The following is a 19,641-nucleotide window of genomic DNA, read 5'->3' as shown; positions in this document are numbered from 1 at the left end:
TCATGTCCTGCAGTTATTTAAATGTATGGCATCACTCCAAAACACAATCATCTCATCAGGAGTTTTCAAATATTGACAGTCAAGGTGCGATGTTTAGAGTCTCAAGTCTTACTTCAGTGTTTACTTTGCCTTCAGCGAAGAAATCTTTTTATATTTTATGACCATTGGAAAGCTTTATCTGGATAAATGAATTCAGGGAGGGGAAGATTTCTTACGTTAAAAGTAATTGTTTGAAGCTGCTGCATTGCTTTTCTTTGATTCTACAAGGTGCTGTTACCTGATTCAATAAATCCAGCAGAAATAAAAGTAGTTTTTTTCCTTTAAATCCAGATAATAACGTAGAAGTAAGAGTAATCACAGAATCGAAGAATCATAGAATCACTAAGGTTAGAAAAGACCTAAAAGATCATCCAGTCCAACCTTTCTCCTATTACTAATAGCTCCCACTAAATCATGTCCTTCAACACAACATCCAGTCTTTCCTTGAACACCCCCAGGGTCGGTGACTCCACCACCTCCCTGTGCAGTCCATTCCAGTGCCTGACCACCCTGTCTGAGAAGTAATATTTCCTAAAGTCCAGGCTGAATCTCCCCTGCCATAGCTTGAAACCATTCCCTCTGGTCCTATCACTAATGACACGAGAGAAGAGGCTGACCCCCAGATCACCACAACCTCCCTTCAGGAAGTTATAGGGAGCAATGAGGTCTCCCCTGAGCCTCCTCCAGGATGAATGTCAATACTGTGTTAGGAAAAAAAAAAAAAAAAAAAAGACATTGTTAGACATAGTATTAACATGTTAAACATTTACACAGGGTGGAAATACAAACAAAATAGAAACTGATCGAATGAGTTTAATCTTTCAGTATGATCTGTCATAATAGCTGATGAGTTGCGCATAAACAAACACTTCAAAATCTTCCATGTAAAATATATATATTTATAATCTAGTACTGCTACAATAAACAATTAGGCTTATTAATCAGAAAGACCTGAGCTATAACAACAGTAACACATTCTGTTCGATAACTCAGTTCAGTTTAACTGGTTATATTTTAGAGAAGCAGCCATTTTCACTTTTCCAATCTTCTAGCCATGGATTCGATAAACACTATAAAAATTAAAGAAAATGCTTGGGTAATTTTTAATGTTAGTCTTATTACTTCTACTCTGAGCACTCTGTTCATTGCTGCACCAATAGCTACCCAACAGATACCTTGAAAAGTTAAGATAATTCAGTGCAGTAACTCCATGGGAGATTAGTATATAAAATTGTACTGATGGTTTTTAAGTGGCAGTGAGTTGCAGGGACAAGAGCGAGGGCAATTGAGTGTTGTTCCCCATTCAGTCTTGGGGCCTCCCACCCTTTTGTGCCAGTGTGCTGTTACTTATCCCCAAAATCTTGTCAGGCAGCTCCAAAAATGAGGGTGTCTGCTAGCAACAAATGCTCACTGATTCCCCAGCATGCCTGGGGAAGGGCAGTGCTCATCTCTTGCCCCACAAACTGTGCCCGTTGCAGCAGTGGCACTACAGGCTGAGCCTGTCAGACTGAATGTCAGCTGCTCTGTAACCCACTCCAACAGCTGCGCATTTGATGCACATGGAACAGCAGAGAGACTTGCGATTCCTTGGCAAAGGGGAAACGATTTCTGTCAGCAGACTCTAAGAGAATGGAAGCAGCAGAAGAAGGGTGGCAGCAGCCAGACCATTGCCTCCTCCCCATCAGCCCTTTGCTCTCCTTGTCCTCTTGCTCTCTGTGTCACACTGTCCCTTCTCTGTTAGCATTGGGAGCGTGGAGATCAACGGCCCTGGTGCTGTTGGTTAGGAGCAGGCCCCACAGAGGGCCCTGCCTTGGGGCTGCGCACCCACAGGGCAGCACACCGTCCTTGTGGCCATTGCCAGCTCTCCCCCTCCCCAGCACTGCCCGGGACAACCCTCCCTGCTTCCTCAGCAGCACAAAATGAACTGGGTGGGTGGCAGCCGGTGAGTGAAACTCTTCAGGGCCACCAGAAATGGATCCAACTCTGTTTCAGGCCTGGCGTCCCCTCAGAGACTCACAGGGCCATGGTGTGGCCTGGTGTCCCCTCAGAGACCCGCAGGGCCATGACATGTGGCAGCCCCATTGTCCCCTCACACTCTGGGCATATTTAAGGTTCACTGAAATATTAAAATCATTGTCTATGGGCTGATAACATAAAGAAAACCCAACAGTATAATATTCAGTTTCTTTAGGTCCCGTACTTCTTGCCTATCCGAATTTTAAACCCTACTGTTTCTGTGATCATTTGAAAGTAGCTTTATTAAACACAGTTTTATACTCATTCTGATGTTATATGTGGAATCCAATTAAAATAAAGCCTTTCATATCTGTAAGTCTCTCCAGACAAATGGAGTTTCTGAAAGTTGCTGTGGAGGGTTGACCTGGGCTGGCTGTCAGGTGCCTACCCATGTCAGTCTGCCACAGAGAGAAAATGTGAAAGGAAAACCTTGAGATAACCTCAACCTCAACCTTGAGGGTTGAGATAACAGTATTTCTAAGAAAAGAAAAGGAAAGTCTGTATGTGGAAGTGAAGGGGAAAAAAAATCAAACTTCTCTACTTCATATCCATGGACAATGTCTAACTACTTGCTGGGAAGTAAGGCCTCAGCACGAGCAGCAGCTGCTTTGGAAGATTTGCCTTTATACAAATGTGCACATCCCCTCACACCCCCACAAACTTTCTCCTATGTTTTATAGACAGCATAAGGTATGGAATAACTCTTTGATCAGTCTGATCCTGTGGCTCTGTTTCCTCCCCACCTCTCACCCACCTGCAAACTATGACTTTGGGTTCGAGCCAGCCCTGATGTAGTGCCAGCACTGCTCAGCAGGAGCAAAAACATCACTATGGTGACACAGCTGCTCTAGCAACAGATGTAGAGCACAGAACCACATGATACACATCATATATACATATATAATTTATATATTTCATTTATACAATTATATATATATATATTTATATGCATGTGTTCAGAAATGTCCTTTCCAACTCAGGATATTCCATTCTATGAGTGCTATAAATTTGGAGATAAAATAAAAGAAAATTAAATAAAAGAAAAAAGAAAAAAATGTAATTGCAGGGATCTATTCCATATTTCTAACTCTTCAATAAATATGCAACTCTTACTTGACCTGAACACTGCACCCATATTCAATATGTTCACAGCAGTGACCCAGAACTCCAATTTTAATCATGGTATCCAATATGCCATAAAGTCCTGAAAGGCAATAAGTTGTGCTGTGCTCTTTTGCTTTCTTTGTTAATGTGGTTTTGTAACTGCTGCAGCATGAAATTGAAAATTAGAATAAATATTGATAAAGGTTGCCTGTGATGTTTTAAGAAGTGAAGAATTTATGAGTTGTTTCATTGCAAGTTAAATACCTCAAAGCTTTTCCTTCTGAATGTTCAGTATATTTTATATCCCTGAGATAGAGTGGGATCATAGACTTACCTAAGTAAACCAGGACCAGCCAAAGTGACCTCAGCAGGGTTATATTGACTTCATTGCCTCAAGGTTTGAGCCATTATAGCAGAGCAGAACAATTTGCTTCCAAAATTCTTGCTAACATTTACATGAAGCTCAGACCACTGCTCAAGATTACACCTTTATAATTAAAACAATAATTATTTGCATCTTTCAGGAGCAGAGTCATATTAAAGCAGGAAAGGAGAAAGCAAAAGGTAAATGGTTCCAGCCACTGTGATTTTATGTTATGCAAATGATTGTGTTTTTTTCAAAGACTTTTTTTCTTTGCAGGATTTTGATTATGTCTTTTACTTTGAAAAAATGCTTTTAATGATCATATACAGAAGTTGAGACGCAAGTACTTAAGGACTAAGATTTTGGCATCAGGAGAACAATGACCTATGTTAAATATCACAGAATCAGGGAATGATTTGGGTTGGAATGGATCTCAAAGCCCATCCAGTTCCAACCTCCTGCCATGGGCAGGGCTGTCACTCACCAGATTAAGGCCCCATCAAGGCCCAGAGACCCATCCAACCCCTCCTTGAGCACCTCTAGGGATGGGACATCCACAGCTTCTCTGGGCGGCCTGTATGAGTGCATCACCACTAAAAAAGGAAAAAATACCTTGTAATATCTAAGATAAATCTCCACTATTCTAGTTTAAAACCATTCACCTTTGTCCTTTCATTATCAGATCATGTAAAATGTCCATTTCCTTGTAGTTCACAAGCTCCATTTAAGTTCTGGAAGGCTGCAGTGAAGTCTCCTTAAATATGACCAGATGATACTAGAATTATTTTTCAAAGTAATAAAAAATAAATCAAGTGATAATAGATTGAATGAGTGAATCTGGAAAAAATTGAGGTGTTTTTATTTATAAGAATTGCATCAGAATGTTTATGTATTCCAATGAAAAAGGTATGAAGCTTCTGTCAAAAACTTATTCTCTCCTTTAATCTCTCTTAAAAAAAAAAAAAAGGAATTCTTTGAAAAGAAAAAACTTAAATCAAAGATGAAGCTTCTGGGAGTATCATCTCCTAAAAGTTCAGCAGTCAGCTTAGATCTCCTCAACCTCTATGTTGTTAACCAGATATCGACCAAAAAAGACAGCACTGGTGAGTTTATGGTTACAGTGTTTTGACCTCACTGTTAACAGGATCAGTTATCTTTTATTATCACTGCTATCTCAGTTCTTTTTCCGCTGTGTTGTAACTTAATGCTTAAATAGTCATTTATTTTAAAAATAAAAAATAGCAAGTAAATACAACAATAATGACTGAATTAAAAGTGTGGACATAGGAGAAATCAAACAACCTATTTCAGCTTTGTAGCCTTGCATGCTTATGAATTTCCCTCATTCCATGGATTAATTTTACCCTATCTCCACTTCTTTTTCCCTTTGCCATTAAATCGGTACATTGGTGTTCCACTTACAGTACAGTACTTCTTTATTTTGTATTCGGAATAGTCTGTTTGTTCTACCCAGAGTATCCTTGTTATAATCTGCTTCTCCCAGAATCTCTACAGCTTGAGTTCTCACTCTTTTCTTCTATGACATATTGCGCCAGGGCAAGTTTAGGTTGGATATTAGGAAGAACTTCTTCACAGAAAGGGTAGTTAGGTACTGGAATAGGCTCCCCAGGGAGGTGGTTGAATCGCCATCCCTGGTTGTGTTAAAGAGCCGTTTGTATGTGATACTTAGGGATATGATTTAGTGTAGGGTTTTTAGAGTTAGGGTACTGGTTAGGCTGTGGTTGGACTTGATGATCTTCAAGGTCTTTTCCAACCTGGGTAATTCTATGATTCTATTCTATGATATTCATATACAGAACTGAAATGCAGTTGCTGTCCTATACTCAGAAAGATTCAAAGGTGGCTGATGAGGGCAACAGAGCCTGTCCATAGACAGCAGTTGCCCCACAGTTTTATGCTATGGTACCAATTAGAACAGAGCTCTTACGTTACTGATAATAAAACAAAACAAAAGTTTTAAATGAATAAATGATTTGAGAAACCTAAAACATCTTTGGAATTGTAATGAAAAATTAGGGAGCTCAAAGCTTAGTCTCTAGCCCAGTGCTGACCTTCCAAATACTTCTATCACAGGCAACCTGAAAAAGCCAGTCCATGTTGATATAACTGAAAATGTAAAGGCGCCTTTTAGAAGGAACAACATAGAGCTTCCCAGGTCACCACTACGAAACCAATTTGCAGCACACTTAGATGACATCAAGAACAGGTACTCGTTTAAAACAGGCAGTAGTTAAGTGATATTAAAGTTCCGTAAAATGTGCTTCATAATTTATTTTCATTTGATTTCTAAAACAGTTAGAAGGAGTTACCATTGCAGTACAGATCTACTTTGTGTGTATTTATTAACATGCATGGAAGCATGTCATTTTGATGGCAACAAGATAACTGGGAGAAGGGGTCTAGGCCAATACAGTAGCAAAGGAGCATGGAAAGACCAATCTGAAACAGGTCAATCTCTTGATCTTTTGATCAGTGGATCCCTTTTACCTCTATGCCCATGAGTATCTTGCCTTGAAAAGACTGAGAAATGTTTATCTGGGGTACTGAGTATGCTAAATATACATCGCTAAGACACAGTATTTTCACGACTGCTGCTGACATTCCAGGGATGCTTTTATCATCAGTAAAGAAACTCTAAACTCAGAACTATTCACAAAGTTCAGAGCTTTAAATATACAAATGCATTACTTTACTCATGTTGTTCATACCCTAAGTTCATCTCACAGAGCTGACTATTCAAACAGCATTTTTAACTTACACTGTTTGCCATCCAATTTCAGGCATGCTTAAGTGACCAATTTACGGGCTGACTGCCCAAAATGGCATACAAAGCAAGGGCTTTTTAAACATCTGGAGAAATACTGTTAAATTATTTTGAAGTTAACACCCTGGTTAAGAAGTTTACAGTCTTATAGATCTTCCATTTCAGAGGCTGTTTTTATTCATTTTACAAGGTTACAAGAGCAAGTACTGGACAGCAGAAGGCAGCATCTCTTAGAGAAAGAAAAATACCAACGTAAAGTAAGTTTATCGTTCTCAGTGGTGTTAAGTCAAAAATATGTAGCAATGTTTTTTTTTAAGTGATTTTTCATAATGATCAGATTTCATGAGTACTTAAATGCGTAAAGGCTTCTTGAGCCTTTTTAAGACTACATTGATCTGTTAATTGCCAATTATATTTCTTACCTTTTTCCCCCTGCTTTTTCTTATGAATATTATGAAAAGCTCAACTTGTTTGGGGCATTTTTTAAAACATTTAGGAATATGTGTGCTCTAAATTAGTCACAAAGGACAGATTATGGAAAGAGACTAAGGCCAACAGTAAGTAAATTAAAAACAATACACATCATAAATGAGGAGATGTGAGAAGCGCAGACAGAAGGGAGTCTTTAAGAGAAATGTAAGTACAAGTCTCAGTGGCTACATTTGGGAAGTTCATACACTTATTGAGATTACAGTGCATTTTCTTGATAGAATTTAGATATATATATATATATATTTAAATGACTCATTCTTCAGTAAAGAACAAGCAAGAGTTTATAAGATTATGAGTTTTGGTTACTCAGATACCGCACTGACTCCTGCTGTTCATATCAGACAGGAATCTGCTGAAAAAATGCTTGAAAAAAATGCTTATTCCGTATTTCTCTGTATGTTTTTGCCAAACCATATTTTGTTAGAGTCAACAAGACATGTTTTCTAGAGCTAGAAGTTCCTTCTGAGTGAGGAAGAATTGCTTAGTAGCAGTGAAAAGTATCTGTCTAACGTGTTTCAGCCAAGATCACCATGAGCTGCCACTATTTTTCTGGGTATCACATTAAGTCAGCCTTCCCTTACGGCTCTATTTCCTCAGCCTTCCCTTATAACTCTATTTCCTCAGCCTTCCCTTATGACTCTATTTCCTCTGTCACTTGAAGATACAGAAGCTATATTTCAGATTTAGCATGGCTGGAAGTAGTGGATCAAAATGACAGCTCAGTTTCTCTCAGGACTCTACTTACATGACCAGGATAACATTTGTGTGCATACTTCAACTTCAGTAGGTACTTCTGTGTTGCCCCAATATAAACTCTCATTACCATGTTTTTAATAAAATAATCATACCTGAATACATGAACATTTTTTCTTGAATAGAGTATATCGGAAAAGAGATATAAAAAATTTAGAAAGGTTGGATCCTTTTCAACTATGCTTAGATGATAACAATGTTAGATAAATTAAATCTCTTTACTATCTCTTATCTAGTTAACGCAAGCAACAGAACTAACTTACGCTGAATGTATGGGACATGAAGACAACACAGCATCAGCTTTGAGCACCTGTCCATTGTCTCCTTCTATTTTTTGGTCCTCTAACTGTGCACAGTATTCAGAAGAAAGTTTCAATACAAACTTAATGGGTGACCCTTGGGAACAGACTTATGAAGATAAGCTAAAGAAGCAGGTTTGACTAATATTTTTTTACTTTCTCTATTTGGGGCATAGAATTAGCATTACGGTGAAGATAATGGTTAACAAGAAAAATTTCTTCTAGGCTGGAGATAATGAATATTCTGTGAATACATAGGTATTTCTTTTACCAGTATGGAATAGATTTAATTTGAGCCTTTGTTCACTGAGCTTTCAGTACCGCTGATATCTGCAGAAAGACTACAGTGGTGAGGACAGCTTCTCAGTGACAAGAAATAAACAAATGTTATGTATATGCAAAAACCAGGAAAGTACCAGCTTATCAGCCTCACCTCTGTCCCTTACAAGATAGTAGAACCAGACCTCCTGGACGCTGTTTAAAGGTCCATGAAGAACAAGGAGGTGTTTGAGTGCAGTCAGCATAGGTTTACTGTGGCCATGCTATGCTTGACAAGACATTGATTTCTGTGATGAAATGATTTGCCCTGTGGATAAGGAGCAGCAGTGGATATTATTCGCTATGACCTTAGGAAGGCTTTTGACAAGGTTTACTGTGGTATCCTAATAGCCAAAGTAGGGAGGTATGAACCATATGAGTGGGTGAAAAATATTATCTGTAATATTATCCATTTTGCTGAAAGTCCACAGGTTAAAGACTAATTGGCAACTGGTCAATAACAGCAGGAATACCCAGGGTTTAGTAACAAATCTGATACATCCCCACCAGTGATTTGGACGACAAGACAGAATGCACCCTCAGCATCACAAGAGGTTCACAAATGAAACCAAAAATTGTCATAGTGGTCATTACAGTAGCATGGCTGCTATTCAAAGGGATCTTGTCAATCTGAAGGCTGACAGGAACCTCATAAAGTTCAACACAGAGAAATGCAGGTCTTGCACCTCAGTAGAAATAATCCCATGTATCTGTGCATGTGGGGATTTGACTGAGTAGGCAGCAGCTTTGCAGGGAAGGACCTGAGGGTGCCAGAGGATAACAAGCTGTACATGAGTCAGCAGTGCGTCCACGTTGCAGGAAAGGCCAGCTAAATACAAGGCTGTGTTAGAAAGAGCTTATCTAGCACTTGAGTGCTTATTCCCCTCTGAAAACAAACAAAACCCCACAGGTTAGAACACATCTGAAATACTGTGCCCACTTTGAGTCCCTCCCAGTCCAAGAGAGAAATCAACAAACTGGAGGAAGACTAATGGAGAGTCACAAAAATGTTGAGGGGATTGGAGCTCCTGATGAACACAGAGACTGAATGAAGAGGGTTGGTGTAGCATGGATAAGAAAAGGCTTGAAGGGGATGGGGGGGGGGGGAATTAAATGCTGTCTTCCAGAATCCAAACAGAGTTAGAGACAGGACAGAGCCACAGATCCCCCATGTAATGACAAGTAGTAAAAATCACAAAGTTTAAACATTGGAAATCCTGCTTGTGTAGAAAAAGCTGTAACGAAAGTAGCTCAGCACCAAAATAGGTCATCCCAGTTGTGAAAAAAACCCGAGCAATCTGGACTTGCCTTGAAGCTGGCCTTCCTTTGAGGATTAGGTGTCTCTCAGAGCCTTTCCATACAGTAGCATTCTACAACTTGGTCTGCATCAGTGAAAAAGCAGCTTGCTACAGTCTGTCCAGTTTGCTGATATTATGGGGGCGTGGGATACTCAAGAAGATGTTTTGCATACGAACAGTGATGTGCAAATATAAAGAAGTATGAACTGTACAGAACTCACTTGGGTGGTAATGTCTTAGCTTTTACTGGAAAGATAATATTAAGTAAAAAAATAAGTAAGAGAAACTAAGATAGAAAATATGGATGTTGTTTGCAAACCCAATTTTGAATTTTAAAAACCTGCAACTGTAGATTCAGAGTTTTATAACTTGGACCATTTTCTCAGACAAGAACTATTTCTGAGCAAGACCCTTGGACTTCAAATCACTCAAGCCAATGTATGTTCAGGAAGTCTGATACAGAGCCTCAGGAGCTACTGAAGCCATTGCACAGGTAGGCTGCCTTCCTGATTTCACCTTAGATAAATAGCCACCATTAAGTTAGAGGAATACTCAGATCATCTGGATTTTATTTCCACATGACTTTTCACTGATTTTTAGTGCTTTTGAGCAGGAATTGAAATTAAATAGAAAGACTGAAGAAGCAAAGCTATTAAAATGTGCTGAAAGACAATAAAATGTGACTTTGGTAAGCTTTTGGAACCATGGCCTATTTTTGTGCTGTTGTAAACAGGATGGTATTTTGCAGTTCATCCAGACGCATGGATTTACCAAGGACTGGCCAAGAGAAGGGGAGCTGCAGGCACTCTCATTAGTTCTGTTTACTGTAACAAGTGATGACCCTGATGCCTCAGCACTTGAACAACTTCACTTACATTATTTACATTGAGGATTCCAGGAAAAAAAAAAGAGTATTTACTCTCCTATTTCATATGCAATTCTGCTGTCGTTTTTTTAAAATTATCATTACTTTATAATTGATTAAAAACACTTTTATGAAAACATAAAGGTACGGACAGAACATAACAGAATGGACAGAAGCTTTGAAGTGACTTCTCTTTGCACGTGCTGATTAAGAGTCATTTTAATCACAAAAGGATTAAGGCCAGACAAATTTGTACTGAATAGTTTACTTCCAGGAGTTCTTACCATCTGTCTGAGGGTCTCACAGGGCTAGTTTTCCATTTTTCTCTTAATTCTCTAAGTCTGCTCAAGGTTGCATCAGTCTCTACATGTGGATAAGGTAGAGCCATAAAAAGGTCATCTATAACTTGTCAGTTCCTGAAGTGACAGCAGCTTGTTTGCCTGGGGAGCCAAGGCACCAATTAGCTCACTGATCATGTGATAAAAGGTGGACATATGAGCTTCCACTCTTAGCCACCTGAACATTCTCTCTCTTCATGGATTTCCTGGTTTCTCCAGCAAAGCCTAAAATCAGGACAACGTCCACCTTGACATATATCCTGGTCACTTCTGACAAATATCTTGATGTTAAAGCCCTATGTAATCTTACATTGCCTAAATCTCACTTTTAATTTCTCCACAGACTCTCAGGCCTGCACTCTTCTTATGGCACCCCCTGCAGACCTCTACCCATTCATGACTCACTGACAACACTCCATCTCCTTTTCCAACAATTCTTCAGATCCATTTTTAGTTTTTCTTCCATGTTTTGCTTTCATCCATTACACTCATTAATTCTTCTATCCCAATAACTGCCAGTTCTCCTAGAAAGGGAATCATATTGACTAAAAATGTAGGTATCTTATATTTTTCACTCTGCATCATACTTGTCTACTTCCTCACCTACAATTACCTTTTACATAGCATTACAAAATGTTCAGCTAGAATGGAGAAGGAGCCTCTGAATTGCACCACAAATTGTTTTTACCTTCCTCACTTGAATGCATCCAGCTTTCTCTAGGAACAAATTCCAGTGTGATTAGTCTTTTAAAACTAAGGTATGGCTTTCACATAAGTTCAGGGCACTTCTCCCTGAAGTTCTCTAGGATCTTTTTCCAATTCCAAGTGTTTTCTGGTCGAGACATGACAGATTTTTTTCTTCAGTAAGTTTTTACTTTACTACATCTCCATTTTCAAGTTGGAAGATAGGACTGCTCTTTTAATTGATTCATTTATTTTAAAATAAAAGGCATGTTTTGATTTTGCTGTGTCTTGGAAAACTCTTAACTCTCCGTTCAGATCTTTGGGGAGGTTGTGGATGCCCCGTCCTTGGAGGTGTTCAAGACCAGGTTGGACAGGGCTCTGGGCAACCTGATCTAGTAAAGGTGTATGTTTGGTGGCCCTGCCAGGCAGGGGGGTTGGAACTACATGATCCTTGAGGTCCCTTCCAACCCGGGTTATTCTGTGATTCTGTGATTCTGTGAAGAGATCAAGCTTAGAAAGAAGTGGTAAAAAAGTTAGAGTAAGATCCAAGTAATTGAGTGCATGATAGCTTTCGTGTTAATGATAAGCATGATAGCATCTTCAAAAGCACTACAGAGAGAAGAGGGGGAGTAAAGTATAGGCAAAACAAAACATATAGCTGGTCTTCTAACTCCAGATCAGAAAAATTCTATGCTTAAATAGGGTTTCTGAGCCATCCTACACAAGAAGTCACTGCTAAAGAGACCAGGAATGAAATAATGCATAGATCTTACGGTGGGTTTTCAGTACAAGCGCGAACTGTTCGATACCATTTTACTAATTGAAGAAGCTGTCATCCTCTTTTTTTTTTTCACTTTTAATCCAAAGTGGACTTCTTTGGTCATTTAAGTGGAGCAGCAGTGACATACTGTGGTTGGTTTTATAAATCACAGCTCCCTGCTCAATGAGACGACACGCTGCATGTCTCAGCGTGCTTGGAGACATCGTGAAAGAGCCCTGCTTATACCAGCCTTACTACGTGTGTAAATAAAACATGGGACACTCTTTCTATAGAAATAGTGCGTTCAGAACAGAAGCAAGTGTGCTGAGCAGGGAAGTCTTTGAAAATTCGTATCAATTTGATAATCTGCAGGGTTAGCAGTTAGTATTTTGCTTATTTGTGTACAGAGCAACTTATATGTTTTTCTCCCCTTCCTCCCAAGGCTGGACTATGTGAATTGTGCCAGGAAAGATCCAGTGATAATGGCCAGAAAAGAATCAGAAAACACTGAAGGAATAAAAGAATTACTGTTTGGTGTCATGAAAGAAACTGCAGACCTGAGAGTTCCTCAAGATGAAAATGACTGCCCCTTTCTGTCCCTGTTTGGAGATGAGAGCCAACCAATCTATAATAAAGCTTCCACAAAGCATTGTAATCCTTACGTTAACCAAAGCACTGCTCCTGTTTTTCTCATTGATCCTGATAATAGAAATCAAATGATCAGCAGGAACTATACATACAATACTGGAGAGGCTCATCCTGCAATTAATGCAAGAAAAAATTCTGTAGACAGACACCGAAAAGGCATTTTCACAGCTCCAGAGCAGGTTTTATGTAAAAGCAACAATGCACCATCTGCAAACTACAAGAAAAACAGCCTTCATAAATCCCACCTTCATGACAGTCGCGAGGGACAGCTCTACTTATCGCCTGGAAACAAAGAGATACCTTCAACATCTGAAAAGAGTGGTGAGTACCAACAAAGTAGGGGCGTATATTCTATGTTTCATTCTCCTTTCAGTCATCACATGCTATGTATTTTGTATGAACACATATGTGTTAGCCCTGACCCAAAACATGTCCCCAATCTTTGGATTGCAGCAATTCAATTTTAAATCCAGTTATTGAAGTTACTTTTAGAGGTTGATAGAAGGAGTTATTTTCAAACTATATTTATGCTCTTGCACTTTTAAATTGAGGTTTTCTTTTTGATTTTAGAACCATATGCTTATTATTGTGATCAGCAGATTAACTTAAAGGAGAACATGCAGAACCATTCGAGAAATAAAAGGTGAGTGCAATACAAATTGTTAATCTATTAATTAGTGATAACTGCAGAGATCTTTCTGAACAGGAGAAATCTTGTCTAAGAGGACAAGGCAGCAAAAATACTGAATAATGTTAACAAAGTCCCAAAGTTATCCCAGTGAGAATAATAATGACTAACATGAATAAACTTATGTGTATGTAAGCTATTTGTTGTACTATTTTACACCTGTCTGTAATAACTAAAGAGAAAGATTCTTTGATATGATAGTTCTTAGTCCCTGCAGTTAAGCCATTGCTCAGATTTGACCTCTAAGATACCCCATCCCTTTCCATTGCCTACAGAGGAAATCAGGGTCTTCCTTGCACCAAACATGGCATATGTGAGTGCCCCATATTTTACACTAAGGTAGATTTGTCAGATATCTACAGTCAGCTCATATGAGATTCCACAAACAAACAGAAAAAAGCTTAGAGGTTCTTGTTGCTAAACGTCTGAAATAAATTCCAGGATTTCAGTAGGGGAAAACATTTCCTGATTGCTGGCAATAAATAAACAAATAATTTAGAAATCAAGTAAAAGCACTGGAGAAATCACTTACCAGAGAGCTCTGTTTGCACCTCGTAGAGATGAGCCCGTGGAAGAATCGGTTTGGAAACAGAACCAGCTTTTTGAATTGGAAGAGGTAACTTGTTTATAAACATTTTTAGCACTACCTACTACCAGAGCACTTACATCATTCATTTAGAGTAGAACAGAAGTATCCAGAACAGTTAGAATTTGAAGTTACTTTATCTGAATTAACTTCCATGGAATCTCCATTTCTTTGTTGCTTTACATGGAAAATCCACAAAGAAGAACTTCTGGTTAAGTGGTTCAGATGTCAGTCTTTTCAGGCCCATAATTTACGCGCTCTGACTCACACACAAGCTGATGCCTGAAATACATTTTATGAGGTACTCTTTGCCCAGCGTTGTGATTCTGAGGCAGTGTCCACTATATATATCACTATATATAGGATATTTCAGTATTGTAATGAAGTTTTCTGCTAGTAGATATATAAATCTGTAGATGTTTTGCCCGCAGTATTCATGCAGGTACACACAGTACTGCTCAGGGGTGTTGCATTCCATAACATAGTTTGCAGTGAACTGCAAGGTGTACTTTTTTATGTAATAGAGAAACTGAATGTTCCTCGCTTACATAACCTGAAGAGCTGCTCCAGCTCACTATTAATGCTTGTTTTTGGAAGCTTGCGAAAGCACAGCAGAAGGAATACAGCTTTGGAGTGAGTTCAAACCTTCGCAGGATGAAGCAGGGTTAGTATCGTTTGTATGTGATCAGTCACAAATCAGATTTTTCTCTACTTATGAAAATGAAACTTACTTTTAAATCCAGGGAAAAGTATGTTCATCTTTTTCAGGATGTTACATTTTATGAGTGCTCCTATTTTTGTTCACTAGCATTACCAGGTAACTAAGCATTCACGTTCCCTTGAAAAGATAAGTTCAGATTAACTCATTTCTGGTGAGTATTATCCACATGTTTTTCCTTTGGGTCCCTTAAACTGCCAACCCAGCTCTGAAAGTAGGGGGAGCTGCACAACAATAAATAAAATAAACAATAATTCACCAGTGAAGTCAGGTTGTGTTAATCCGAACACCACAACTCAAGTTTATGAACACTGGCACCCTGTAACAGTGCCAGATATATACTGGTCATCTTCTTTCTATTCCTGTAGGCTGTTATTGGAGGAATAAAGAAAAAAACTTGGCCATTTCTTTAATACAAATTGATATGATCACAAAATATTTGACATTTCGTTTCACTATCTTGCCAGCCTTTATTCTCTTCCACCACATTATACTTTGTGGATCCACACATGCACAGGGCGAGGGGAATCAGCAGACAAATCCCATGTCCTCTTTGCTCCCTTGGTAGCTGGGTGGGTCATCTGTTCTAACTGTATCTCAGAGCAGATCTTCCAGAGCCCTCCAAGAGAAAAACATGGCCTAAGGCCCATATAATTTGTATGGCAGCCAATACGTGCAGGGATTTTGCCCCATTCTCTCCCTCCCTCTATTCTGCAGAACCCTCCTCTTGGGTAGCACAGCTCTGTTGTTAGTGCAGACTGACAGCACAGCTGGAGCTTTGGGACACCCATCTCACATTTGGCCATGACATTTTGTCTTGAGAGGAGGAGAACTGGGTATTGCCATAACCCGAGTTGACTTTGCTGATGCTTTAATCTTTAATTGATATCTTAAACTGCTTCAGAAGTAGCGATAACGCTCCATTTTGCATGTTGTAACTGGGAGCTGGATGTCTGGGAAATATTTAATGAGTAACTTTTCCTTCTGCTGGAGCCCATTTTTCAGATGCGGAGTCCCCGCTCAGCAGCCCGTCTCCCAGTTACTCTCCAAGACAGACTGAAAGCTGCTTCAGCTCCAGCCCTGACACGGTGAGTTGTGCCCCTGGATGGGTTTCCCATAAATGATTAGCTGTACATTTTCCTGACTCAACTGATTAGCTGTACATACTCCTGGTCTCTTGGTAATGCTGAGCCTTGTGGAATGACAGCAATGTGTCACATTATAGGAAGATGTTGAGGAAGTTTCTTCTCTCTTCCTTGACAGGAAGGGAGGAAGATTTGGTGCTCTGTACTTTCTCAGCCATTACTGAACACACACACAAAAAGGACAACACATAGGAATATAAAACCTGCATGAGAGCAGGGAGCCTCCTTACCCACCTTCCTTCCAGCAAAGGCCAGGAGTGCATCCTTGAGAAAGAGCACAAAGGCCAGCAGAAAATCCTGGCCTTTCAATAGATTTCACGATTGAGCTCTGAGGTGATTACTAACTCTGTACATAGTTACTGCACTGGTGTAGCAGTTGCATTCACACCATTCTGTTCATACAGTCTGAAGAGGAAGATGCAGCCAGGAAGAAGATGCACATGGACAAGCAGCAGCTCCAGACAGACAGTGCCAACCTGATCTCAGCTCCCACACGCACAGAGCCCACCAGGGCTGCTCACAGCGGAGCTGTGCCTTCCCTGCCCAGCAGCAGCCCGGCTATGGAAGGAGCCGGCCATCTTCAGCACAACAACTGCATCTCACACAGCATAGAGGAGCAGAAGGAGCACGCTGCTCTATGTGCGGGCAGCTCCTTACACCAAACCCACAGGAGAACACACGACACGCAGAGCGCAAGGTGCGACGTTTGGGTGCAGACCGAGAGCTCCGGCCCGCAAACGGGGAAAGTGGATGCGGGCACCCAGTGTGACCTGATGCGGGTGTGCAGCTGCGGGCTGCGTCCCACCGGCACCGCTGGGGGGCACAAAACGCCCGAGCATCACGCACCGCCCGCAGGCGGCTCAGCGCGGACAGCAGCGCTCAGCTCTGAAGCCGAGTACATCACTTTGGCTGACAGAACAACGCTGGACATTCTGAACTACATTGATACAATGAAGGGGGGAGAAAAGCAGTGACCGGCTGATACGGCATGGGAAGGAACAGAAAGAATGCTTCCCAATTTCATCCTGTTCCCAGCAGGTTTCATTTAACACATCTATTTGGATTTTGCTAACCTGGCTAGAAAAAATATCTTCTATAGTCTGTTTGCTTATAAATTAATACTATGGATCTCTGCCTATCAACTGCCATCTCTGCCTGTCTGCAGATCTCAAACTGATAACACAACAGTGATTTTACAATGGCTTCTTAAACATAAACCTTAGGATCGAGATTTGCTTCCCCACCTGTCGGGTTCTGGAGTTGGAAGGTGACTTTGCTGCTCCTGGAAGTAGAGGAAAAGATCCGTTTCACTTCGAGGCACGTCTGACATCACTCGGTTCAGAACTGTTGTCAAATCCTCACCTGTTCTAAGAGGAAAAGCTGCCTTTGGTTTGCACTGAACATCAACATGGAAACATGGAAACAGGAAGTGCACAGCAGCGCATGGCAATATGGAAATGAAACAGCACACAGCAGCGTACATAGAATCAAACGTGACTTTAAAGGAACAAATTTATTCATTTTTAACCCAAAGAGATCCCACCAAAAACAGAGTAAGGTGTCAGCAGAAAGGCCTCAGCTCCTTCCACAGCACATCTATGGGTTCGTTCTGACTGTTTGCACTGACAAATATTTGATGTGTTCCTGTGTTTTGCCCGTGGATTGAAAGTATGAATTACTTCCCTTCTCACTGCAGAGTTTGTGTAAGGCTTCAAATAGCAACAAATAAACGTTTCTGATAATGTCCTCTCTCAGTTCTGTTCTTCCCCTTTAAAGATTCCCAGCAAGGATGGCTCACTGTGTTGCTGCTGCCATCCACTTACATATATATATATATATCCACACATCTTCACACGCAAAGCTACGTCACGCAGCGCAGGAGCTCGGCATGTTGCCTTTGTTCCCTTGGGGCCGCTGTCAGCAGATTCACGGCCCTTATTTCCACGGGGTCAGCTTCTTTTGGTTCTCCATCCTGCAGTACAGGTCATGTGCTTGTAGGGGTGCGTGTCACGCAGCACTGAAGCCTCTTTGCCACCCTTTGTTCTCATCACCAAACCAGTGGCTCTATTTTCCGCCGGCTCCTACATCTGAAACTAGAAGATGTTGTCCCTTATATAAATGAACTGCTGACACGGGCAGGGATTTGCGCAGCCCAACTGCTGCACTGTGGAACTATCATTTACCCAACTCGCCTCCCACTTCCTAAGGCTTCGACATAAGCAGATTTTCTTTTCTAGCTTGCCTCAATTGATTGTCAAAGCAAACTGCCATGGCATCTCCGAGCTGAACCTGCTGTGATCATCTTCTTCACAGGGGGGATAATTGATCTGAATAATCCTAGTGCTTTGCCGAAGGCTCAGCAGCTCCCAGTGCTCTGTAAGGCACCAATGATCACTCAGTGTTATGGAACTTCCACAGCAGCCCCTGCTGGCTGGTATCCCAGCGCAGGGAGATGACGGCCCACAGAACCCAGTTTTCTTACGATTTTACCTGTGATTGCAACCCAACCACAGGAACATAGCGGCCTATGCAGAGGTACCTGGGCTGGCAGCAGCATAAATGAGGCAGCGTGTTCCTTTCAGCCACTGGAGAAGCATTTTGAAGTATTTAGCTTTTGAGCATCTCTAAACAAATATAGGTGGACAAACAGACTGAAAATGTGACCCCAAGCTTCAGTCTGAAGCGATCTCAGTGTGCATTGACACCCTGATTCCTCTGTAAGATCAGCTGTAATGGCAGCATCCTGCAGGGTAAGGAATCAGGCGGGGTTTCCTTGGGCAGCTTGGAGCCGGGCGTTACTGCGCCAACAGCCTCAGTGAACTGCATAGAAATCCTTATTCCATTTTCATGAAGGATTATCAATGTGTGAAATGAGGAGCTTAAGTCTCCATACAAATGATTATTTCTCAGGTGGGAACTGTTTGTGAATTGCCTTTTTAAGGGTTTTAGCATAGAGCTGATTAAGGAAGGATGAGGTTTCCTGGAAAAAGTATTGGCTCTCTGCATCCAAATCCTCACCTATCCCCAGCAAATCCAATGACATTTGGATGCTGCTGTTCCTCAGCCTCTTTTCCTCGGGTTGAGAGTGACTGTCCCACTTACCCATGTCACAGCTGCCCCCTCTGAGGCAGTGATATTGAGCTCCAGTGAGGTCTCAAAGCTCTGTGAGCCAAACACCAACTTCCCTCCCTTCCTCCCTCTCTCCCTCCCACCTTCCCACACTGCTTCTGGTTCCCAGCCTGCACCCTCACAATCCCTGCATGGTTTGCAGCCACTCCTGGGATGGTACAGCCAGGGGATTGTACAGCAGCCTACAGGGAGCTCAGTGCCAGTGCAGAAGACATCAGTGAAAGTAAAGCAGGAGGATGCAAGAGAGTCACTGTATGAGAATAAAACATTTCCAGGCCAGCTGTGTTGGGTAAGCTTGCAGTGAGAGGGCTGTGATGAATGGCAGCAGTGCCCCACTCAGCACACAGGAGCTGGCTCAGCCACAGGACCCAGAGCTGTGGCTGTTGGGATGACAAGGCAATACATCATGCTGCAGAAATGTGCTCTGTTCCCTGGAGCGAAGTAATTCTCCCAAAGCAGGAGGTCTGCGGGGAGATTTGGCCCCTGAAGCAACACTCCCTGCAAATGGGCACATTGTTGGAGCTCCTGAGCTGGAAACAGGAGCTCGTTGGCAGTAGTTAGACGAGTTGATGTCATCACACTGTGAAAAGACGAAACCAAGCACCAATTTAG

The 19,641-nt window shown here is 41.1% G+C and overlaps 1 protein-coding gene across 2 annotated transcripts; it reads left to right on the top strand.

The window, feature by feature from the left end:
* Positions 1-1,898: 1,898 nt before the first annotated feature.
* Positions 1,899-17,646, top strand: REDIC1 (regulator of DNA class I crossover intermediates 1). 2 transcript variants are annotated; one of them, XM_085510675.1, is made up of 13 exons: positions 1,899-1,981; positions 3,684-3,723; positions 4,491-4,626; positions 5,618-5,750; positions 6,499-6,565; positions 7,790-7,987; positions 9,855-9,961; positions 12,558-13,084; positions 13,334-13,406; positions 14,010-14,067; positions 14,635-14,701; positions 15,761-15,843; positions 16,305-17,646. In XM_085510675.1, the coding sequence occupies exons 1-13, from the start codon at positions 1,959-1,961 to the stop codon at positions 16,872-16,874; spliced, it is 2,082 nt and encodes a 693-aa protein (XP_085366801.1). In that variant the 5' UTR covers positions 1,899-1,958; the 3' UTR covers positions 16,875-17,646. The 2 variants fall into 2 exon arrangements, with proteins under 2 accessions (XP_085366801.1, XP_015707098.2); XM_015851612.3 differs by having other exon boundaries at positions 15,749-15,843.
* The last annotated feature ends 1,995 nt before the right edge of the window (positions 17,647-19,641 follow it).

The sequence above is a fragment of the Coturnix japonica genome, chromosome 1, assembly GCF_054131305.1.
Source record: "Coturnix japonica strain WE chromosome 1, WE-NBRP24, whole genome shotgun sequence".
NCBI classification, from domain to species: Eukaryota; Metazoa; Chordata; class Aves; order Galliformes; family Phasianidae; genus Coturnix; species Coturnix japonica.
Note: the sequence above shows the minus strand (reverse complement) of the source record. Positions and strands in the feature narration are given on the sequence as shown.

Bases quoted from the DNA above. Each gene is read 5' to 3' on its own strand.
- REDIC1 (XM_015851612.3), top strand. From the start codon at position 1,959: ATGAACTGGGTGGGTGGCAGCCG. The intron at 7,988-9,854 runs GTTTGACTAATA...CCATTTTCTCAG, and splicing joins AAGATAAGCTAAAGAAGCAG to ACAAGAACTATTTCTGAGCA. The intron at 13,085-13,333 runs GTGAGTACCAAC...TTTTGATTTTAG, and splicing joins TTCAACATCTGAAAAGAGTG to AACCATATGCTTATTATTGT.